The sequence below is a fragment of the Corythoichthys intestinalis genome, chromosome 9 (genome assembly GCF_030265065.1).
Source record: "Corythoichthys intestinalis isolate RoL2023-P3 chromosome 9, ASM3026506v1, whole genome shotgun sequence".
NCBI lineage: Eukaryota > Metazoa > Chordata > Actinopteri > Syngnathiformes > Syngnathidae > Corythoichthys > Corythoichthys intestinalis.
The window spans coordinates 1,942,778-1,968,361 of NC_080403.1; the positions used below are offsets into that span (position 1 = coordinate 1,942,778).

The 25,584-nt window shown below is 38.3% G+C and overlaps 1 protein-coding gene across 1 annotated transcript in view; it reads left to right on the plus strand.

Annotated features, from left to right (window-relative positions):
• The window catches only part of LOC130921742 (synaptophysin-like protein 1), a 56,775-nt gene that overhangs the window by 20,519 nt on the left and 10,672 nt on the right, over positions 1-25,584 (plus strand). The window contains exons 3-5 of the mRNA XM_057845980.1: positions 14,670-14,791; positions 16,953-17,151; positions 23,925-24,095. Coding sequence (XP_057701963.1) covers positions 14,670-14,791; positions 16,953-17,151; positions 23,925-24,095 — 492 coding nt within the window. The remainder of the gene's footprint in view (positions 1-14,669; positions 14,792-16,952; positions 17,152-23,924; positions 24,096-25,584) is intronic.

Genomic DNA, 25,584 nt, shown 5'->3' on the forward strand with positions numbered 1-25,584 from the left:
TGTCAAAATTCTAAATTAGTCTGAAAATCACGAAATTTCAAATGTGAGACATTTGGCAATAAAGGTTTAAAGTGCTGCTGCCTTTTAGTGAGTAAATGAGGTGCAGCATTTCGTGTGTAAGCTACTTCATATGCTGGTTGCAGTACTGCTGACCAATTTATTAAGTCCGTGTGCAGGCCAGATGTTATTGATTTTATGACAGAGGCTGGGGGCCGGATGAAATTTGACCATGGGCTACATTTGGCCCCCGGGCCGGACTTTGGACATGTCTGGTTTACATTCTCCGAAGCCAGGGAAGGGCAATGACATAAGCCCGATTTAGGTGGCATAAAATATCGTTCGGGAGGTGCGACAGTAAAGGTGAAGTCGACAGTTTTCACCATTATGGAGTAATTTTGCCATGCTGTCTTGAATAAATGCATTTTTACTATTTCTTATTCCATTTAGCACAAGACTGGTATTTGTCGTGACCATGCCATTTATTTAGCTATTGGGGAAAAATACTTGGATAAAAAGAATATCCTGTAAAATATTGGAGTAGAGAGACTGAAACAAGGATATTTTGGCGCTCTCTTCGTCATGTTTTCCTTGTTGTGAATAATTCCCCCTCAATGGGCTGCATACTAAATCAGATGAAATCGTGACTCCACCTGTTGGGGACGCTAGAGCCCTATAATGGTAGGTGTGGCTCACCGGCAGATTAAAAGACTAATTTCTCGTCATCTGCGCTTTGCTAAATTGTTGTGTATAGTCGAATCGTCTCAAAATATGATTCTAATTCACATAATAATCCTATTTAAGACTTTTTTTTTCTCCTGTTGTACGCACACACCTCGACAGTATCGTCACCTGATGAGAAATTTTAACACAAAAAATCGCTATGAAAGTTCTCTGCAGTTGGCTCAAGATTTATAAAGCCAAACTGGGGTGACTTTTCTGTCATTGCAGAGGACGGGCATGTATGGGTGTGTGTCCACTTAAAAAGTTTGTGAAAGTGCACGGTGCCTATAGTAAAACATGTTGTGGCAGTGTCCTTATTTGTGGCTGCATGAGGCCTCCTGGTGTTGGGAAGATTGATTTAATGAATGGAATCGCGAATTCTGAATTGTACTGTTGTATTTAAAAAAACAACTTAAAGCTGGGAAAAAATATGGTTTGGCGATGTATCGCGATCCTTTGTCACGATCCAAGTATCGATTCTTTTTTTTTTTTTTTGTATCGATACTTAAGATACTTCTAATGTGCTGCACCAACGCCGCGCCGGCCACAAGCCAACAAACTATTGTCCTGAAGCGTTTCCTTGTTGCAATTCGCTGTGAGATTGCTTGAAATTAATGTTAGATTGAATCTCTTGAATTTCAAGAGGGTCTGATGCATATTAACTGAAAATAAAGACATCTCATTGTTTGACAACTGTTATTCACTTTTGCTGCTAAGTTAGCTCCAAATGCACCCATTCTCTTGGGACCAGGGATGTCCCGATCCAGGTTTTTGCACTTCCGATCCGATAACAATATTGGCCGATACCGATACCGACCTATCTGAGCATGTGTTAAAGTTTAAAGTTATTTAGCCTCCTTACTTAGTTGTCAGACTCATGTTGAAAAAGGTTTTAGTACTCTTGATAACAACTAGCCAGCTGAATTAGGTGAGTTTGAATAACACACAACGGTTGGTAACAAGAAACTGACCTGTTTATTCAGTGACAAACACAAAACATTATAAATAAAAAACAGAATTGGCATAGTCAGTCAGTAAAACGTGCAAATAATATTGTAAACTGTCTTAAAAAAGCAAAACACACCAACAACCTCAGTGGAAAATCCCACAAATCCCCCAAGCTATTAGATGCTTTTAATGTTTTGTGCATTAGTTACAAAAATTGTATAAAAAGCCTCTCAGGTTTAAATAAACGACTATTTCAGTATCAAGTTAACATTTTAAAACAGTAAATAAAATACTCAAGTCCCCATTCTGTATCAGCAGCTTTAAACTACATTCAATTCATTTAATTTTGCGAATCAACTGTTAAAGTTGTTAAAATTGCTCCCGTTATTCCATAATTTCCCTTCTGTCTACTTTCGACATGTGAAAGTTTTAAAACTGTTTTGAAGATAGATTCAAGTCAAGATTTTGCCGATTAAGGAGTATTTTAGATAAAAAGTTAATTAGGTTCGCTTGGAAGGTTCACAACAGCCTACTAGGGAAGTCTTCTGCTTTAAGATGGCGGCTGTTTACTAACGCATGCTAACGCAGTCGAGTCTGTCGTTTTGCATCTAGTTCTATATACATATGATATCTATTATCTCCAGTAAAACGACGTTGACGTCAGGTATTCTTGTGTTTTTTATCCAGCGGCATGAGTTGAGCTAAAGCCGTGAGTTGAGCATTGGCATTACCCGGGTCTATGACAAGCATTATGTTTACTTTGGGGACGCAATGCGGTCAGTTTCTCATTGCGTCCTGAAGACCGCGCTGTGTATTCCGCTTTACTTGACATATTTCAATAATCGGAATTTGGATGTTAGTGAATCGTTCTCGAATCTTCCACGGCCGAATCGCTCAAGGATGTAATGACGGCTGGGCATGTTGTACTGTGGCTCTAAGTGTTGGATGGTGCGTCTTTACTCACGTGAGATAATGGCTCGTCATCCAGAATGAATTCTTCGGCAATGACTCTTGTTATTCCCTGGGCTTTGGGACTGTCGAGTGCCAGTTTGTCACGCATAGCAAAAGTTTCTCCCAGTGTTAGTTGCGTAGGACCTTTCTTTTTGTCTTCGGTTTTCTTAACATACTCCTCATATTGTTTGTGGTGGTATTTCGCTAAATGCTTGATTAGGTTGGTTGTATTAAAACTTCTTACAGCTTTACCACTACCACTTTATATGCCACAACATATGCCACTTTATAGTGGCATATGTTGCACTCTGCCTCTTCGTCTTTGTCGTCCTTTAAGGTGAAATGATCCCACACAGCTGACATTTTTACCGATAAAGTCTCTCGGTAAATAGGAGACGGTAATGTAAATGTAGTGTGTTGAAGGTGTGCCGTAAAATGCGGACCGGATTTTAGGGAAACCGAATCAAAAACTGGAATGGATTGTGGAAAACCCGGACCGGACTTTTAAAAAAAAAAACTGGATCGGAAGTCTGCATCGGAATTTTTCCGTGTTCCAATCCGATACCGATGTGCATTTTCTTGCCCATATCGGCGTCCGATTCTATCCAAATATCGGATCGGGACATCTCTACTTGGGACTGCTGATGCTTCATTTCTATAAATTTTTCCATTGGAAATTTGATGATTTTGTTATATTTTTTGGTCCAATATGCTAATGTATTAGCTTGGAGTGCAATAATAACGGTTCGTATAGATGATGTGCTGAGAAATAATATACTGTACCTAGCAAGACATTGAGGACATATTAAACATTTTACATGGCGTATAGAGACAAGAAATTATTTATTTATAAAAACTTTATATTTATTTATAAAAACTGGACAAAAAACAGCCAAAAAAGGCTTGGGACCTTAAAGATTAATCAGCTCTAATAAAAAAAAAAAAAAAAAAAAAATCAAAAATTCGTCAGGGTCTATGCGTTAGCGTCTAGGATCTAGGTCTAGCGTCGTATGCGTCTAGGATTTTTTTGAAGCTGCGGTGGTGGTGGTGAGCTGCATCGAAGTCAGACAGCCCCACATGTTGTGCCGCGGCGAAATTGCTTCATATCATGTAATGAGAACTAATGAGAACTTTTTTTTTACATTTATTTTTTTTCCCCAAGAACAACCATAACAAAGATCTGTTTGAAATATTTAATTAGCCAGGCTAATGAAATATTTCGAAATGTGACAGTCTACATTTACAATGGAGTATTTGGGCCAATTTGATAAAAAATTAATAAAATGACTACGAGATTTAATTTGCTTTGAGGGGGGAAAAAAGGTATTATTTTGTAGGGGTAATGTAGCTGTAAACCGCTACGCACTTTACGTACGTACATTAGCTGGGGGGTATGACGAAGCATTAGCATAAATCATTCTATGGATAATAATTTGATGTAGATGAGGCAAGAGAAAAAAAAGTCAAACTATTATTACGAGAATGAATGTGAAATTAATAGTATGAGAATAAAAATCTATTACGTAGGGTTAATGTAGCTGAATAAGCAGGTACGTACTTCTCGTATTACGTTGCCGCCACCGTTAAAATCAACAATATTGAAAGCATCTTGTGTTTCAGAATCGGTTTAACAAATAAGGAAATCCCTAATATTTTGCCTCATCTACATCAAATTATAATCAATAGAACGATTTATACTAATGCGTCGTTGTAGCTCTAGGCTACGGTACATGTACGTAAAATGCATAGCTGATTACAGCTACATTACCCCGACTTAATAATACGACTGTTTTTCCTCATAGCAATATTACGACTTGCATCTCTTTTCTTTATTTGGCCCTAATATGCACTACATTACCACAACAGTAATACCGGTAGTCCTTCAGTGAACGGACCCTTGTCCATTGACAACTTAAATCTTTTCAAAATACTTCAAAATACTCATCTGAAATTACTACCAAAGACATCGGCAATGAACAAATGCTATGCTAGGACGCGACGATTCGGGTAAAGCACATGGCAAAAAGAACCTAAACGTCATGTCAATATTAAAGTCGTTTTCACAGGTTTAAACCAGAATTACATTCATTAACTTGAAATCCCATTTTTCCCGATTCCCCGCCAACATACTCAGACTCACGCGTGCAACAGGAGAACCGGTGCGATTTTAAAAATAAAGCATGGAAAGGAAAAATTTGTATTTGACGTGCTATTTCAGACGACTTCTGGTAACTGCATATATAATGAGCTATAGATGTTCGCTTGGACGTGTTGTTAAATTATACAAATTCTAAAGTGGAATGTATCTTTAAAAAAAAAAGAAAGAAAGAAAGAAAGAAAGAAACCTCTCAATTGCAAGGTGTGCCGGCTTTTATTTTGATGTGGCGGTGTGCCATAATCTTTTATATGTGGGGTTTGAATATTCCTGCCAAATTTCATTCCACATATAAAAGGGGGGGTAGTGTTTTTAGTTAGTGTCCTTACCAAGAAGCAGAACAAGAGAAAGCAGAATAAATTGAGTGAGAACTTGGGACCTCCCTCTGGGCAGTCTTAAACACAAAATGGTGATATGAAGCCAAAACAGATATGCTAATTCCATAGCCTCATAACATGAAAAAAAAGCCAGTAACTTCAGTTTTTCATTGTAAGGATTGTGGCTGGCTATTTTTGCCGTCATGACATTGGGTTGAAAAGGTTGTGCAGAATGCTCGGCTCTGACTGTGGAAGGCAGGATGGGACACCAGACTCGCTCATGGAATCCTTGCCCTGGCTACTCGGTTTATTTGGGGTTCTGTTAGTCTGGATTGGGTGGGTCAAACAAGGCTGAGGTGAAAGCTGAGAAATCATTTGCAGTTCCAGAGATACTTGAAAGTTGAAACCCATTCCTGAAAATCCACACTAAGCAGGTTAAATGCTGCACTGTTTGACTTTATCCATGCCTTGCCTCTTAAGGCAAGCAGTGTTTGAAACGGATGTAGGCGAGGTATGGATTTGTACTGATGTTGTCTTGAAATCAACAAAACAAACAACTGTTTAAAACTACTTATGGAAATTTGTCATTTGTCAAATTCAGACGGGGGAAATATAAGCAACAGCTGCTATTAGTATATAATCATCGTCGGCTTCCAGTTTGAGCTATTTCAGATTTGTGCACACTATAAATAGACACCATTAATTAAGACCATAGTACAATCAAATTATATTCAAATTTGCGGCCCTTTCCAGTTTTTCTGAAATGTTTACAATTGATGACGATATTGATATTACTTTGTAAATTCAAGTTTATTCTCTGATCTTTAAGAAGTTAGGACTTGGGTGGGAGGGTATTGAAACCTAACTGCCGCAGACTTGTCATTGCGCACGACCAATCACCAGCCAGGTTTATCGCAGGCAGTGATACACAAAGAAATCATAGTGGTGGTCACATTTGATTTGTTTATTCCTGCAAATGAGACATTTTTTTGGAACTAGGAATGTGCCGGTATGAGATTATGATTATTATGAGATTATAAATGCAGTCCTTTAGGTGAGCGTGAACCCACAGCCACTGCTCAACATTATTACCATCAGAACAAAAGTAATTGAATTGTTTTTCATAAAACGCAAGTGTGTATGACTTGCATCATGTTTACTTTATACACACTCTCTCTTTCTCAGCACAGGCAGTTGCCAGAGAGAAAATAAACGCGTTTTACCACTGCTAGACACACTAAATACGCTGGAGTTAACTCTCGTAGCTGGTGGGAATTGTTCATGATAGTGTTTCCGAACCTTTAATTTTGTAAAAATGCGAAATCATACTGGAGGTATTGCCTCCTCAGTAGCCACCCTCTGCAAACATGTTTTACATGTCGGGTGACCCTCCTCCTCTAAGCCGCGGCTGTTGTCTTGTAACTTTTCTGCAGCCAAAGTATTCCCATACCAGCGATTTTGTTTTCTTCGATGGGGGGAAAAAGTTCAGGAATTTCACCACCTCCAGCCATTTTGTAGCACAGCTGACTCGCTGAAACTGAGCAACAACCTGTGGGGGAGGGTTGAGCCTTGCAGCTGAAAGTGAGAATTTCTCCCTGCATTTTTTGGACATAAAAAATAGCTAATATCGTAGGGGTGGTATGACGGACATTTTTTGCGGTTTTGAAACCGTGACGTTTTCATACCTTGAAACCTTTAATCGGCACATGTCTAGTTGGAACAGTAATGCCTCAAATGTTCTAAGCAATCTTAAACTACAGGATTCACTGGTTTGAACTGGCCAATAACAAGAGCTTTTATTTAGAAGTAGAATGTTTTGCTGTGTTTTTATTACCGGTTACTGTACTCGCTTGTCGAAGCCAAAACAATCAGAATCTCATACGCCTTCTAGTGAAGTCATCTGCTCTATTGACCAATAGTGCTTAAGGGTTTGCTTGGCTCTGATGGTGTCTTAAGGTAAAATCATTTTTGAGAAGTCTAACATTCTCATAAAATACCAGCCCTGGTGTGTGGGATAATCTTTTGAGTAAATCAGTTCATGTCAAGGGTTACAAGAGGAAATGAATCACTTGAATTGTGTTTCTTCCTGCCAGTGTCTGTGCTGTGTCAGCATAGTCGAAGATATCGCTTGTCTTCCTTCCCTGACAAAAGGCATTTTGCTGACACCCATTGTAATACAGAAAAGAGATCAAACAAAAATACAGTACCAAAAGTTTATCACAACAACTGCACCTTTATACACCTTTTGCAATAAATTAATTACCTGAATGGTAACTCAGTGGTCTGAGTGCAGTGCTGCCATTGTGGAGGCCTGGGTTTGAGTCCCACTTTTGATTTGCGTCAGGATGGGCATACAAACCTATGTGTCAAGTCTATAAAATAATTGACAAATAATGACGTTCAAGTCACAGTTTACGGACGCTTAAAAGGGTGCAAGAACCCTGTAGAGCCCTACCACATGTCTTTTTGATTTGTTATATGTATTTGATTACAAAGTAGCCTTCATGTTTTGGCATCCAAAGATGTCTACAATTCTACAAATTGTGTCTAGCATAGCGATCTTTCTGTATGTTCATCTGAAAGTGAAGCCAGATTTTTTTTTTGTCAGACAGTGTCAAAAATAAAACTTGCCCTTTTCTACAGTACATCAAAACGTCTGGTTTTGCCTGTATACTGTAGATCGTGATCCAATGTTACCATTTATAACCAAGTTTAATTTCACTGCTACAGACATTTCATGACAACACTTGTTCTGCAAAGGTCTCCCACTTTCGTTGGTCAGGTTTTGAGCTGTGGTAAATGTAGGCTACACCCCCAAGCAGTGGCTGCAAGCCTTCTGAAGAGAGCATCAAAGATTTTAACATCAGTTCAGTGAATTATTTTAGTGGTTGTCCATGTCACTTCCATAATGAAGCAAACAGATTGACAAGTGTGTGTCAACAAGGGATTCTCTGCTAATACAGTGTAACTACCACAACATTGTGTTGTACAAGGGCGCAAGTTTGGTGTCAACATTGGTAGGGACGATATAATGGCACAACCTACATGTACACTTTTTGCTGGGGACGGTCCAAACAGGACATTAATAAGACCAAACAGATAATTGAATAGGGGTCAAGGCTACATATCTCATGAATATGAACCTAATTAATTGATAGGTTAAGTGATCAATGCAAAATAAATCTGTGTTGACTTTTACTTGCATGTGTATTGGTTCTGGTGATACAACGTTCGATTTAAACCTTTGTTTTAAAAAACTGCTAAAGAAACATTTTGAAGTGCATGTCCCTTTATTAAAAAATTGGGAGCTATCCAAATATGGGTCCACTTGTGATGGACACTGGAGCACCCATAGACTCAAACTAAAGTATTGTGATATAAAAGGGATTTGGGGGGGAAAAAAAAAAAGAGATATCCAAGGACCGATCTGAGCCACACTAGACTACCGCAAGACTCGAACCATAGTACTCTCATGAAATTCTGCTGAGTGATTTCATTTCAGATTTTTTTTTTCATGTCAGTTCATGGTCATGTTCATGTCTGTGTCCCGCTAAAGTGGACTCATTTTATACTTTCCTGCGTTTTATTTATTATGAACTATATTGTTGTTGTAAAGCACATTGTGGACCTTTTGGGGTTTTTGTAAAGGGCTATAGAACATAAATTTGATTTGGGATAGCTCCCCCCTTGTTTTTTTTTAATTATTTTTTTTATTTTTTATTTTTTTTATTTTTTATTTTTTTTTGATAAAGGGATTTGCAGTCTGAAGCAACCGCATTGCATTACCGTAATGCACATAATGCAAACAATGATCCACATGAGGGACGGCTAGCTTGACTTCGTTGTTCCTTGTGGAGGCTGGCCTGACCACAATAGTTTTGCAGGTTAGCAAGTTCACGTTTTAATTAGGGCTGTCAAACGATTAAAATTTTTAATCGAGGTAATCACAGCTTAAAAATTAATTAATCGTAATTAATTGCAATTCAAACCATCTATAAAATATGCCATATTTTTTTTAAATTATTGTCGGAATGGAAAGATAAGACACAAGACGGATATATACATTCAACATACTGTAAATAAGTACTGTATTTGTTTAGTATAACAATAAATCAACAAGATGGCATTAACATTATTAACATTCTGTTAAAGGGATCCATGGATAAAAAGACTTGTAGTTCTTAAAAGATGAATGTTAGTACAAGTTATAGGAATTTTATATTAAAACCCCTCTAAATGTTTTCATTTTAATAAAATTTGTAAAATTTTCAATCAAAAAATAAACTAGTAGCTCGCCATTGTTGATGTCGCCGAGCGGTGAAATTACATGGGCTCCCTGTCGTTCTTCCACAGTGTCTTTAATAACGTAAGGTAGTGATTGAAATACACCACAAGGTGTCAATGGCAAGTTTTAAATTACTTAGAAATCAAGCCAATGAGTGTGTTTTGTACCTCTACCGACGCCTTAGTTAGCAAAATGGTAAACTTAGTAAACTTAGCCTGTTTACTTGTCCATCCATTGTACATCATTTGAGTGCTGGCTTCACAACGTACGAGACCTCTGCTCGTTTGTATATTGTGACTGAATATTGCTATCCAGTGTATTTATTGAGCTAAACGACAGCTAAACGAAATGTTTGAATAGTCTGTCCAAAGTCTGAGCCTCATTAAAACAGATAGAAGCGCTTTTCTTTTTGTGAACATTATTTTTTTGAGAGATAGGAATATTAGTTTTGCTCTGTATTCTGTCCTCAATGTGTGTGAGTACACAAATTGACAGATGGCGAACAACAGAAGCTTCAAAGAGGAATTAGACGTTGAGGCAAAGTTGAATGGGCTTTATTGTAGTCATCAATTCTCTTGACAGGAGCACGTTTCTGATTATTGTAAAACTGAAAATAATAAACATTGTGTCAATAACTTGCACAAGTCACAAAATAACACAAAGTATACACACACGTGTCCATTTGAGCAGTAGCACTAGCCAATTAGCTCACAAGCAACAAATAATGTAACTACATTGCACCATATATGTAAACAAAATGAAATGTACATCACCAATAATTACACAATGCTCATGCATATATACAAAGAAAGAATGCAACTCACAAGCGATGCATGTATATGACACAAACAGTGTGATGAGACTGCGAGAACTGCCACTGAATACTGGATGCAGACGTTAGCTGGTCTGTATAGCACTGTATTGGTATGAGTTCGCGTCAACATATAATTACTAAGGGTGTCAACAATAATCGATGCGGCGATGCATCCCGATGCGGGGCATGGACGATTCGATTCGATGCGGGCAACAAGCCGAATCGATTCAGCACATTTAAAAATATATAAGTACTTTCAAAAATCTTCCCTGCGCAATTCCGGTGATGCAATGGATTTGGTTTCCCCATTTGTATTATCATTCTCATGTTTAATTTTTTACACACCGCATAACTCTGGTCAAGTTTCCCACCAACCTCGTAGAAGCCAAAATGTCTCCAGATGTCTGCTTTTAATGTGTTAGGTGCATCAATAATGTTTCTCGCTCCCACTTGCCCCGTGTATTAAAGGCCGAGAGCCCGAAATGTTACGTTTTATTTGTAGGCTCAAGCACGCCCCCCCCCCCCCCCCCCCCGAAAATGTACGTTTCATTTGTAGGCCCGAGCCAGTTTTATTTGTGAGGACTCAGCAGGAGGAGCAAATGTGGGGATGCAATGCGTGGTTGCGTCTTGTGTGATCACAACTGGGACGATGCCTATGTGCATAATGATAAATTAAAACCTGTCTTTTGTAACAAATTCTCCCAGATAAACAAGACTGTAAAATGCATATTCTATAAACATTTATATCGTTTATATTTGTGCGTCTGTTATATCAGGTGGATAGTTCATGCGTCATTCCTCGGCAAAATGCAATAGACATTTATTTCAATTTCTTCGAGTTGGCAGAAAAAAACGCAAGTTTTCTTAATGTTTAAATAGTCTACATATTTTTATCATAATTATAAATGCATTTACACAACGAAATAACGCTGGAAAGGTTTGTTAAATATATTTCTGTGTGGGATATTGTGCTCACTATACGAGGAACAGCAGCATATTCAAAAATAAACTAAAATACTTATAAATAACATTCTTTATTTTAATGACTCGCATCAGAACACACAAAAGATTAACCTGCCTTAAGGAGCACTGAAACAAAATAAAGACGTTTTAAGGAACACCACGATGTCCTGCTTCGCACGAAGAGGTGCAGCCCTTGAAATAAATGATAATAACGATGTTTGACTAATATCTTTTAGGCCACTACAGTTTTTAAAATGCCTGCTCAGCGTCAATGTGCCAGTCTTTCTGCTCTCGTACGAGAGCAAAGCGCCACATTTGTTGCATTCGGCAAGGCCGACAGTTTTCTGTAACATCTTCCACTATCAATTTAAATCCTTTCCACACACCACTCGTGGGTTCTTGCCTTTTCAATCCCACCGTCTTTAGTTTGCTTTTCACCTCTTGCGGCTCTATATTGAAATTCAAAAAAGAAATACCAGGATGCAGCGTCGCAGACTCGCGGAGAGCGCCAAGAGCGGGTGGGGAAGATTAAAAGGAGGGAGGGGCCACGGCGTTCATGTGCGCAAACAACGCACTGGCTCATGTTTGTGATTACAAAAGCGCCTTCTCTCTGTTTCATCCAATTTATTTATTTTATAACAAGTATTCCTTAGTTTAACATCCATACATTCTTTTAGTATACAAATATATATTTATTTAAAAAAACGTTAGCGGGAGTGAAGTCCGGCCCGATCCCACCCGACCCGAACGTAAATTGACATTTTGGGCCCGACCCGGCTCGAAATTCGGTCGGGTCGGGTTCAGGTTCGGGCTCAAGATCTAGGCTCAACTGTAGAGGGAGCTACTTTACATTCAAATATCAATCAATTCCCTGGATTGTTATTAAAGATGCTGCGGCACTACAATATTTTCTTTGTCGTATTCTTTAATATTTACTTGAATATTTTTATTGATGGGTCGTTGTGACTGAAATACAGTGACTGTTATTACTGATTTTGCACAGGAGTTCAGATGTGGCACTGTGTGAAAGGCTGCTACTGTGTGTAAAAAAAAGAGAAAGCACTAATTAAATGCTGTGATCTGTTTTTTTTATTTTATATATACATATATATATATATATATATATTAGGGCTGTCAAAATTATCGCGTTAACGGGCGTTAATTAATTTTTTAAATTAATCACGTTAAAATATTTGACGCAATTAACGCACTAGGCCCGCTCAGTCAGATTTAAATGTCAGTACAGTGAAAGGCCAACTTGTTAATTGTGTTTTATGGAGTTTTTCCGCCCTCTGTTGGCGCTTGGGTGTGACTTGCATATGTTATATGGCGTAATGTCGCCCTCTGCTGGCGATTCAGTGCAGCTGATTATTTGGGTTTCGGCGCGCTTTTCTGACGTGATTATATGTCGACGCGAACTAACACTAATAGACAGTGCTCTTCAGACCAGCTAACGTCCGCATCCAGTATTCAGTGGCAGTTCTCATAGCCCCATCACACTGTTTGTGTCTAATCCATGCATCGCTTGTGAGTTATATTCCTCCTTTGTTTATATTCATGAGCATTAGATAGTTATTGATGATGTGTATTTGAATTTGTTCACATATATGGTGAAATGCAGTTACATTGTTAGATGCTTGTGAGCTAATTGGCTAGTACTACTGCTCAAATGGACACGTGTGTGTACATTTGATGTTATTTTGTGATTTATGCAAGTTATTGACACATTGCCTTGTTATTTTCAGTTTTACAAAAATACAAGAAACGTGCTCCTGTCAAAAAGAGATGACTTCAGTAAAGCCCATGCAACTTTGCCACACCGTCTGATTTCTTTTTGGAATTTATGTTCGCTATCTGTCAATTTGTGTACTCACACACATTGAGGACAGAATAGGGCTACTAGTTTATTTTTTGATTGAAAATTTTACAAATTTTATTAAAACGAAAACATTAAGAGGCGTTTTAATTTAACATTTCTGTAACTTGTACTAATATACATCTTTTAAGAACTACAAGTCTTTCTATCCATGGATCACTTTAACAGAATGTTAGTAATGTTAATGCCATCTTGTTGATTTATTGTTATAATAAAGAAATACAGTCCTTATGTACCGTATGTTGAATGTATATATCCATCTTATCTTATCTTTCCATTCCAACAATAATTTACAGAAAAATATGGCATATTTTATAGATGGTTTGAATTGCGATTAATTGCGATTAATTACGATTAATTAATTTTTAAGCTGTAATTAACTCGATTAAAAATTTTAATCGTTTGACAGCCCGAATATATATATATATATATATATATATATATATATATATATATCTGAAAGTATACTATTTTCATCTGACTTCAATCAGGAGTGACACAAGAGCCAATAAAAATTTGTTTAATGTCTGACCGCTTGTGTTGCCTCATGATTCACGAAAAATATGCTTTACTGTAGAATTTTAATGCATCCCAGACTTTAATGCATCGCGATGCATTGCCGAATCGAATCGTGACCCTCTGAATCGAATCGAATCGGATCGAATCGAATCGTGGCCCTCCGAATCGTAATCGAATCGGATCGTGCGGGCAGTGCCGATGCACACCTCTAATAATTACGTCAGCAGAGCGTGCTGAAACCCATTAAATCAGTCGCACCCAAGCGCCAGCAGAGGACGACAAAAGACAAAAAAAACACAAGTAACTAGTGGATATGACACTGTGCTGTCATTGTAATCTGTTTGAGCGGGGCATGTGCGTTAAATGCGTAAAATATTTTAACGTGATTAATTAAAAAAATGAATTACCGCCCGTTAACGTGATAAATTTGACAGCCCTAATTTTAATGTTATGCTAACTCTGATGCAGGTCGGACTTTCAGGAGCAAAATTAATGGTGTTTCTCCCACCTCCACAACATTGACGTCTTTTTACATTACTTATAGTGGTTGCTGCTGGCAAAAAAAAAAAAATCAAGTGAGTGGGCGTGTGTGTATGTATGACAAAGAGGGGAGGGGGAGTCATCAGCCAATCAAACGTACGTTTGAGGGGAAAAAATGGACCGGCACATTCACCAAGTGAAAAGGGATAAATGTAAGTCTGAACATTATGAAAATAATTCACTTAATAATGCTATGGTCTATTCTATCCTTACAACATGGGAAGACAATTTAAATGACCTATATCACTGAACTCATTATATAATGCAAATCAGGTTGCTTAAAAGTTGGTGGGGACAATTTAAGCATTCTGAAAAGTTGGTAGTGTTATTTCCCTACTGTCCCTATGCAAACCTACGCCCGTGTTGTTGTATAATATGCAATTATTTTACTTTCCTGTAATAATAAAAAAAAAAAAAAACATTTAATCAATGCCCAGCGCTGCCAATGCCATCTTGTCAAAGCTGATTTTGCTTACCTTCGAAGTTCCAAATTTAGTCTTGCAAGATTAGTAATGTTGTTAATAAACCTTCCTCAGACACATCTCATATCATTGTCTCTTTTTTTTCTGTTTTTCTTCTAGGTTTTTACCATTTTTGCCTTTGCCACCACGGGAGGTTACTCTGGAACAACTCACTTCACGGTCGAATGCCCTGGATCCAAGGAACCAACCAATGTGAAGCCGGTTTTTGGATACCCGTTCAGGTAGAAAACCAAACTCATGAACACAATTATGTATTTATACTAGTGATGTTCCGATCGCATATTTTTGCGTCAGAGTCACCTGATTTTGAGAATCTGCCCATGTCGAGTCCTGATCTGACACAATATATATATATATATATATATATATATATATACTTTACTTTATATATACTTTACTATATATACTTTTTACAGTACTTCCTCTTCCGGTTTTTCCTGGAGTGTTGCAGCGTATGAAACGTATATATTTTTGTATCTTTTGGATAATGCCATTATATTTCTGGATTATTTTGTTACATTTTAATAATTAAATAATGTAATGTTGTTAAAAATATGGTGATAAGGGGGATGCAATGAAAAATGTGTGTGCGCCTGCATTTTGTGTTGGTGCACCTCAAGAAAAAAGTTAGGTGCAGCAGTGCAACCAATGCAAAATGTAAGTGTGGAGCCTTGGCAATACAATGGTATAAAAAAGTATCTGAACCTTTTGGAGTTTCTCACATTTCTGCAAAAAAACATCAAATGTAATCTGATCTTTGTCAAAATCACACAGATGTAAAAACGGTGTCTGCTTTAACTAAAACCACCCTAACATTCATTGATTTTCATATTTTAATGAGGATAGATGAGAAACTATTAAATATTTTAATGAAGATGAGATAGAAACAATGACAGAAGGTGGACTATAAAACACTATAAAACACACACCTGGTAAGAATTGACTTGATGAGAAGCATTGTCTGAAGTGCATCATGGCTTGGTCAAAAGAGCTGTCTGAAGACCTGCGATCAAGGATTGTTGATTTGTATAAAGCTGGGAAAGGATACAAAACCATCTCTAAAAGTCTGGATGTTCATCAGTCGCCAGTCAGAGAAGTTGTCTACAAATGGAGAGAGTTTGGCATGGCTGCTTCTCTCCCAAGGAGTGGACGTCCACCAAAGATGACGCCAAGAGTTAAGCGCAGAATACTCAGAGAAGTAAAAAAGAACACGTTCTGGAGTGGCCAAGCCAAAGTCCGGACTTGAACCCCATTGAGATGCTGTGGCATGACCTAAAGACAGCGATTCATGCCAGACATCCCAGGAATCTGACTGAATTAGAGCAGTTTTGTAGAGAAGAATGGGCCAAGATTAGTCCTGATCGATGTGCCAAACTCATCTGCAGCTACAGGAAGCGTCTGAAGTTATTGCTGCCAAGGGGGGGGGGGGCACAAAATATTAAATGTAAAGGTTCACTTACTTATTTTCCCCCCTTCTGTCATTGTTTGCATACTATCCTCATTAAAATGTGAAAACCTATAAATGTTTGGGTGGTTTTAGTTTAAGCAGACACTGTTTTTTTTCATCTGTGTGATTTTGACAAAGATCAAATCACATTTGATGGTGATTTTATGCAGAAGTTCCAAAAGGTTCAGATACTTTTTTATACCACTGTACAAATGCCCCAAAATCATCAGGAAGTGACCCAGAAATGTCCCAAAATCAAAATGAAACTTATTGGTTGCCATTGACTGCCATAGACTTCCAATCCTTTTGAAGTGAGAGGGATTGTTCATTCGCTGCCACCCACCCAGTTAAAAGGGATTGGACATCTACTAGTGATAAACTCATTCCAGAAGGATGAAAATAACTTGTTTTTCTATTTATTAGTTATTTCGTAGAATGATTTTCCTCACCCATGTATCGATTATTGTTGTATCGACATATCGTGAGATCATTGTTATCGTGAGCCTTGCATCGCAAATCATATTAAATTGTATTGTATCGTGACCCACCCAGAGTTTCCCACCCCTAATACAAACAAAGTAGTGGCTTGTAGTTTGAAAAATATAGTAATTTTAAGTACACTTTAAAGCTGGCGTCAACTCTCTTTTCCTCAGGTGCTTGCTCAAGTACCAATATTGAATTTTTAATTATTGTGCTGGCATCCTCTGTTTGTTGCAAGTCAACAATCAATCAAATGATTTTGTGTCAGTCTGCAACTTAGAATTTATGTTAATCTGTGTTTCTGTACCCTTTTCTTGCTTTCCTGGACTAAGAAGTAAGCCAGGTGAGGGTGTCATTTTGAAAGTTTTATGAATACTGATCAAGAAGAGTCACCGGGCAGACTTTAAAGTTTTTTTGGTTTATTCATTTTTTTCCCCCTTTACTACTCCCTTTAGGTTGGCAGCCTACCCTTATGAGATGCCTTCGTGTGACAGCAGTGCTACTAATCACACCTTCCTCCAAGGCGACTTTTCCTCCTCTGCAGAGTTCTTTGTGTGTGTGGGCGTGTTTGGTTTCCTCTACTGCACTGCTACACTGATTCTCTACTTGGGTTACCAGCATGTCTATCGCCAGACCACCCGTGGTCCTCTTATAGTAAGTACTTTTCCCATATCCATTAGTTCTGAGAGAAGACAAATAAAATTCAGATAAAAGCTCCTCACGGTTTCACAAACATACTGAGGCAAACAGGAGGCTTTGAGGCAAATTCATCCAATCAGAAGCCAGTTGCTGAAACACTTCAGATATTTAAAGTGCCTCCGACAGTATAAAAAAAAAAAAAAATTAAATAGCATTATTATGTGAATTAGAATCATATTTTTACATGATTCGACTATATACAACAATTTGACAAAGGGCAGATGATGGGAAATTAGTCTTTTAATCTGCCGTTTAGCCACGCCCGTCATTATAGCGCTCTAGCGTCCCCAGCTGGAGGATGACGTCGGCAGGGTCACGATATCACTTGATTCAGAATTCAGCCCATTGAGAGGGAAGATTAAGAACGAGGAAAATCAATCTCTCTACTCCAATATTTTTACAGGATATTCTTTTTATATAAATATTTTCCCCCAACTGCTAAATAAATGGTATGACCATGACAAATAACAGTCTTGTGCTAAATGGAATGTGAAATATTAAAAATGCATGTATTCAGTACAACAGGGCAAAATTACTGTATAACGGTCAAAACTGTTGACTTCTTGCCCATCTGGAACGGTATTTTATGCCACTGGAGTTAGTCCGGCTTTTGTCATTTCCCTGCTCAGGCTTCGGAGACTGAGGAAAGAGCGTAAACAAAGCGGGAGGCATGACAGCTAGCCGACATGCTAACCGGAACGGTGCGGCGTTTCCAAGTCTTATTTATGCCTTTCGAAAACGAAAAAGCACATAAAACTACCCCGGATCATTTCACACGGCGGCGGGGTTGACTGTCTTTGCCGACAACTTGCGGCGAGTAAGTTAGAGCTCGTCGTTCCCCTGCTGCGTTCAGTAGTGCTCGTTAAAGGGGAAAGCAGCTGGAGAATGACCGCCGAGCGGATGTTCCAATCTTTTTTGCCTTTCGACAACGAAAACAAAACACAAGACTACCCCAACTTATATCACACACGGCGGTGAAGGGTGACAGCCTTCACAGATCAGCGGCGAGCAAGCTCGTCGTTCCTCTGCTGCGGGGAGGAATGCTCGCTTAGGGGGAAGAAGCTAGAGAATAACCACCGGACAAATTGGCCAATGTCGAAGGAGCGCGTGGCTGCCCGAGCCCCGAGGATAGTGGTCTATTGTCGGGCACACGAAGAGGGCAGAGGGAGCTGGAAGTCTGGACGATGTGGCGGGGGGCTTCACGAGCATAAGCCGAGTATCGCGTTCTCTTGGCGGGCACGCAAATAGGACCGAGAGGGGTGTGCGACAAGCTGCCGGTCGTCGTCCAAGTGGCCTTCTCGGTGGACAATCGGCCACAAAATGCAAGCCACCTCCATATTAAAACCTGTGCCATGATCCCAGTATTTGACATAATACAAAACATGTAGTTACTCACTTTCTCTCAAAGTGTCGGACTTGTTTTGGCTCATCTCCGGGGTGAAGGGGAACTTTTAGAAACCCAAGAAGGCTCACACACCTCCTACTGGTGCAGCAACAAAAACCTGCAACACATTTTGCTGGTGTGATGCAAAAAAATAAACTAATTAATCTGCAAAATCAACTTCATCCGCAGTACATCTGCATGCTGACCCGGGTGACGTCACATTCGCATTCGTCCTCAACCCGAGATTGGAGCCGAAAATACCATGTGAAATATGAAATAAACATGCTTTTTGCTGTCATAGGCACATTAAATGTAAAGATTTAAAGAGATTTTTTTGAAAAAGCATTGTAAATGCTCTATGGTAGTATACTTTAGATTTCAGACAAATTATTTGTTTGAAATGAGTAAATCTGAAATTGCTGCATCCTTGCTCTTAATGGAAGTGTGGAATATTTTTTGAATAGGTCTTGCACAACGTAATTCTAAACAATCAGAAACAGCCTTTCAAGCAACAAAAAAATGTGTTTGCCTGCTGCTAAAACTCATTTTTCGTGACTTTCAACTGTTTATTTGATGATTCATTTGTATTTTGTAATACGCCACCAGGAGAAGGATTAACTACATTATAGACAAGTTTCCTGAGGGAAATATGGGCGGCACCATTTTGGAAAATGTGTGCTCCGAACTTCCGTTTTAGAAAGAACAACATGAATTGCGGTTGAAGTAAGCAGTGTGTTGACAAAGTTAAAACTGCTCAATCAAGCGAGAGGAACCTACGGAATCTTCAAAAATGGATTCTGCACGACGTAGATGAGACGGAGATGAGATTAAATGAATGTTCTTATCACTTTGTTGATCATTTGTGGACAAAATTATAACAACCTGTCAGCCTGTGTTGACACTAGTGATGGGAAAAAGAGCCGGTTCTTTTAACTCGGCTCACTAAAAAGAGACGGCTCTTTTGGCTCCCAAATGGCTCCTCAGTTTTTTTTGTTGCTTGAATTAATTTACTACCAAAAATAATGTAAAGTTATATGGAAAACGAATTACCAATGTAAAAATGATACAGTATATCAAATATTTATTGTTCATATGGCTTTATATATGTTCTTATGAACATACTCAACATTGAGTACAACATGGAGTGCTACAAAAAATAAATTATAAAGTACAAAAACAAAGACCCATCTCAAAACAAGGTCAACAAAAAGTTCCAATCTCTGATTGTGTATATTTATAAGCGTTTAACTATTTTCAGTAAAACAACATGAGTAAGCTTTGATTACCACACAATAAATTATAAGTTAAAATTTGTAAAACAAAAAGAAAAAAGCAGCATCCAGGTAAAAGTTTTAGCTAGTCTTTAGCGAATATTGGCATTAAGAAAAACCATGTCATAACCATATATTATTTAAGTATATTGTCTATGGCGGAAAACACTCAGGTGACTTGAAGTTCCGCTCTGAGAGCCCCAATTTGGCCAAATTTCCAAATTGTCCGATATGCATGTGTGATACGTCATTGGAAAGTTTAAAATCTCAACTTTCTGGCGGAAGACAAATTTGGACAGGAGGGCATTTTTTTTTAAGAAATGTTTTTGAAACAGCAAAACCCTATCTGGAGGCGAGAGCACGCGAGAGCAGAATTACAGACGCCATGACTTTAACGAGATATTATTGCGTACTTACCTTGTTTTGATCCAAAAACTCCATGTCGCATGTATCACTGAGTGTCAAGACACAGCTGTGAATGGCAACAGCTGGATTTTTTTGGGATTATATGGGTGTAACATGGTCATATAACAAGGGTCGCGATGCAGAAATCGCAGACATCAAGGAGTGGTCGAGATTTTCGTTTTCATATATTTATCCTTTTAAACGTTTATTTTTTTTTTCAATTTTTCTTTGTTTGGATCGATTATTTATCATCTAACATATATGCTTATTATCATAATCATTTAATTTGTTTAAATGTTTAAAATATGCGAGTGAATAATTTTTTAAAGTGTTTTTTTTTTTTAAACAAAATATTAGACATCAATTAATGATTCTAAGCTAAAAATGACAGACATTTTGAATAATAAATATAATTACTTACTTTGTTTTCATGGCTGGGTTGAAACAAAAACTTGCGTGACGTCTGTAAACCGGGGTTTCCAGGATAAAACGGGCAAATTAAAAATACTGCCTTGTATCAACGGTTCAGGCTGGTGGTGGTCGTGTAATGGTGTGGGGAATATTTTCTTGGCACTGTTTGGGCCCCTTGGTACCAATTGAGCATCGTTGGAACGCCACAGCCTACCTGAGTATTGTTGCTGACCATGTCCATCCCTTTATGACCACAATGTACCCAACTTCTGATGGCTACTTTCAGCAGGATAATGCACCATGTCATAAAGCTGGAATCATCTCAGACTGGTTTCTTGAACATGACAATGAGTTCACTGTACTCAAATGGCCTCCACAGTCACCAGATCTCAATCCAATAGAGCATCTTTGGGATGTGTTGGAACGGGAGATTCGAGTCATGGATGTGCAGCTGACAAATCTGCACGAACTGTGTGATGCCATCATGTCAATATGGACCCAACTCTCTGAGGAATGCTTCCAGCACCTTGTTGAATCTATGCCACGAAGAATTGAGGCAGTTCTGAAGGCAAAAGGGGCTCCAACCCGTTACTAGCATGGTGTACCTAATAAAGTGGCCGGTATATATATATATATATATATATATATGTATATATATATATATATATAATATGTGTGTGTGTGTGTATATATTAATATGGCGGAAAACACTCAGGTGACTGGAAGTTCGGCTCTCAGACCCCCAATTTGGCCAATTTTCAAAATTGTTCTATATGCATGTGTGATACATCATTGGAAAGCTTAAAATCACGATTTCTGGGGGAAGAAAAATTTTGAACAGGAGTGCATTTAAAAAAAAATAACAAAAAAATTTTAAACAGCAAAACCCTAACTGGATGCAAGAGCACGCGAGAGCAAAATTAAAGACTCCACGATTTTAACGAGATATTATCGCGTAACTACCTCTTTTCGATCCAAAAACTCCATGTAGCATGTATCACCAAGTGTCAAGACACAGCTATGAATGGCCACAGCCGGATTTTTTGGGAATTTTAAGGGTGAAACATGGTAATATAACAAGGGCCGCGATGCAGAAATCGCAGACATCAAGGAGTGGTCGAGATCTTCATTTTCATATATTTACCCTTTTAAATGTTTTTTTCCCCATTTTTCTTTGTTTGGATTGATTATTTATCATCTAAAATATTGGGGAAAATGCGACAGTGACGAAAAAAATACAATTAAGCGATAGTTATGAGGTAGACATCCGTGACTTTTTCACAGACGCCAATTTTTTCATTGTGACGTAATTTGTTTAAAAGTTTCAAATATGCAAGTGAATAATTTTTTAAAGTCATTTTTTAAAAACTAAATATTAAACATCAAATAATGATTCTAAGCTAAAAATGACAGACATTTTGAATAATAAATATAATTAATTACATTCTTTTTATGGCTGGGTTGAGACAAAAGTGGTTGCGCGACGTCTGTAAACGGGGGTTTCCAGGGTAAAACGGACGAATTAAAAATAGTTCAGGGGCTTATTGCGCCATGAATCTGCTATGGCAGGATATAGACATATTGTTCTATAAAACAGTTCTTTTGGCTTAAAATACAGCAGTTTATTTTAAAGAGGAGTGCAAGAGCAGAAACTGCTTTTTCAGTCTTGTCTGTGTTTTCCGCTATATATATATATATATATATATATATATATATATATATATATATATATATATATATATATATATATATATATATATATATATGCTGGCTCTAAGAGCCCGTTCGTTCGCCAACGACTCATCACTAGTTGACACGAGGTATAAATTGATACACCGGCCACTTGAGTGACCAAAATGAGGTGAAATAACAAATTATATTACATTTGCTGAATGCAGAAGGGCTGACACGGGCTTTTTCCCGCTGTCCTCAGTAATTCCAGCTCCAATAGCGTATCTTAAAGCTGCTGCAATTAAAAAGCTTGTAGTTGGATCTCGGGATCGAGCTGACGGTCCGCCGCGAGGCGAGCCACTGCCTCCAGCCCCAGCCTCTCGGCTGCCCCCAGGTAGAACGCTGTAGTCTCGATATACAGTATGTCCATCAACGTACCGTAAGTGTTGCCGTGAGGCACATCAACTTATATTCCCTTGCCTAACAGCGTTTTAAACCTGTAAACAAACAAAAAACTTACTAAGTATTTTTTTGAGCACCGGACACATGAAAATGCAGGAATAGGAAGAACATACCTTCCATAAGACAGCGGCAACCTGACTAAAAAAACACCCGGTCTTTGTGATAGCACGAGCTTGGTTCCACAGCTGCCTTCATGAACATGTTGTCCTCCCCTGTCGTGATGATAGCAGATGGATGCGGTATTTCCAAATTGCCTTTATTAAGGGATTTTGATATTAAGGGATATTAAGGTCTTGTTGTTGAAATCCTCGGTAAATGATAAAACACAGTAAAAGGCTGGGCGAGGCTACGATGTTCGCAATCAACCAGCTCACCGGATAAAGCCACAATTACTGGCGGTCTAAGTTCGTCAATCACAATAGGGGAGGTCCCGATGGTGCAGAGCCAATGAGCTCACGAAATAAAGCCACTCATTGTGTCGGTCAAAGTGGGAGGGCTTTGATGTTGCTCATCGGACTTGTGATGTGTCAATCTCGCACCAGAAACCAATCACACGCCTCGGATGGGTGGCTGTGGGTATGTACAAAGCCCCTGAGTCGTGTGTACAGTTTGTTTTGCTGCGAAACATTCTCCTTTACGCCTCAAAATTTAAAAAAAAAACCCCAAAAAAACGCATATTTTTTCATTTTTATTTCAATTTTTTAATGAATACTTTTTTAAAACCCCGCGAGTAACAGAAACCGCACATTTCGAAGCACAAATTTGCAGGGGATCTCTGTTTATTTTCCCTTCCCTTTATTTCTGTTTTTTTAGATTGCATAATAGGGGATTTATTATATTTTTTAATGATTTGTTTTGGTGTCTTTATGTTAACCTGGCATTTTAAACAGGGTGCTACTTGTAATTTCATTATAAAAAGAAGTCGATTAATGATTAATTATCCAACAAACCAACTGCCAAAAACCTTTAATTCATAGTCTTCAATTAAGGTAGCTTGTTTCTGCAAGGGGAAAATAACTATGCTGCCATAATGAGTATATTGGTAATATTCCTTAGTTTACAGAAATATAAATGTTATCCATTGATATAATCCTCTCTTTTGAATGCTTTTTTTTCTCTACCAGGATTTGGTGGTGACTGCCGCCTTCGCCTTTCTGTGGCTTGTGTCTTCTTCTGCCTGGGGCAAAGGCCTGACTGATGTCAAATGGGCCACAAACCCAGACCACTTGGTGGAGAATTGTACATTCTGCAAACCAGGAGACTTCCCCTCTATGGGACGCCTGAATGCGTCAGTGGTAAGTAAGGTTTGTCATTCCTAGATTTTGATGGAAAAAGATGGCAAAGGGCCTGGTGAAGGGGAAAAAAAGGTAGCTGAAGTCAACTTTATCTTTTAGCAGGTTTTTTGACTCTCTGAAATGAATAAATGATGACAACACACAATTCGGGAACGAAGAAAAAAAGCAAACACCTAAGTGAAATACATTTTGTTATAAATGAAAAATTAAAAGCAGGTCGGCCTGGACCTCGGTTCTCGAGTGCGCCATGATGTCTTCGGGAACATTCGGACAATATACTTTGAAATCATCCTTTTCTGCTGAAAAGGGTGCTGAAAACTATATACAGTCATAGATGAAATTATTGGCACCCCTGGAATTTTATTTCAGAAAATACAGCATTTCTCACAGAAATGAATGCAATTACAAATGTTTTCAGTGTGATTGTGTTTATTTCTTGGATGTGTATTGGAAAAACACAAAACAGCTGAGGGAAAAAAGTCAAAATTGACACAATTTTAGACAAAACTAAAAAAATTGAAACTAAATGTTTTCAGTATGAATTTGTTTATTTTTTGGATTTGCATTGGAAAAACACAAAAAAACTGAAGAGAAAAGCCAAAATGTCCACAGTTTTACACAGAATGCAAAAAATGGGCTGGACAAAATTGTTGGCACCCTCACCTCAATATTTGGTTGCACGTCATTTAGAAGAAACCAATCGCTTCCTATAAACATAAACAAGTTTTGTGCACCTCTCAGATGGAATTTTGGACCACTCTTCTTTTGCAAACTGTTCCAGGTCTCAGATTTTATGGGTGCCTTCTTGCAACAGCAATTTTGAGATCTGTCCATAGTGTTCAATATGATTTAGATCCGGACTCATCGATGGCCACCTCAGAAATTCTCCAGCGCTTTGTGGCCAACCATTTCTTGGTGGTATTTGAGGTATGTTTTGAGTCATTGTCCTGTAGGAAACACCCATGACCTCTGACGCAGCCCAGTTTTCTAAGAACAGTGTGCAAGGAGTCATGAAATATCAAAACATCATTGGACCTCCACCATGTTTGACTATAGGCACTGTGATCTTTTCTTTGTAGGCCTCATTCTTTTTTCTGGCACTGGACACTGGTCTCCAACCATTTCTTGGTGCTGTTTGAGATATGTTTTGGGTCATTGTCTTGTTGGAACATCCATGACCTGTGACGGAGACCCAGTTTTCTGACACGACACTAAACATTCCAGGCCATAAAATTTTGATAGTCTCCGTATTTCATGACTCTTTGCACACGGTCATAGCACCCAGTGCCAGAAAAATGAAAGAGGCCTACAAAGAAAAAAACACAGTGCCTATAGTCAAACATGGTGGATGTCCAATGATGTTTTGGGGTAGTTTAGCTGCCTCTAGCAATGGTTGTTTTGACAGCGTGCAAGGAGTCATGAAATCTGGAGACCATCAAAATGTGTCAGAAAAAAATGTCAGAAAACTGGGCTGCGTCAGAACTCATGA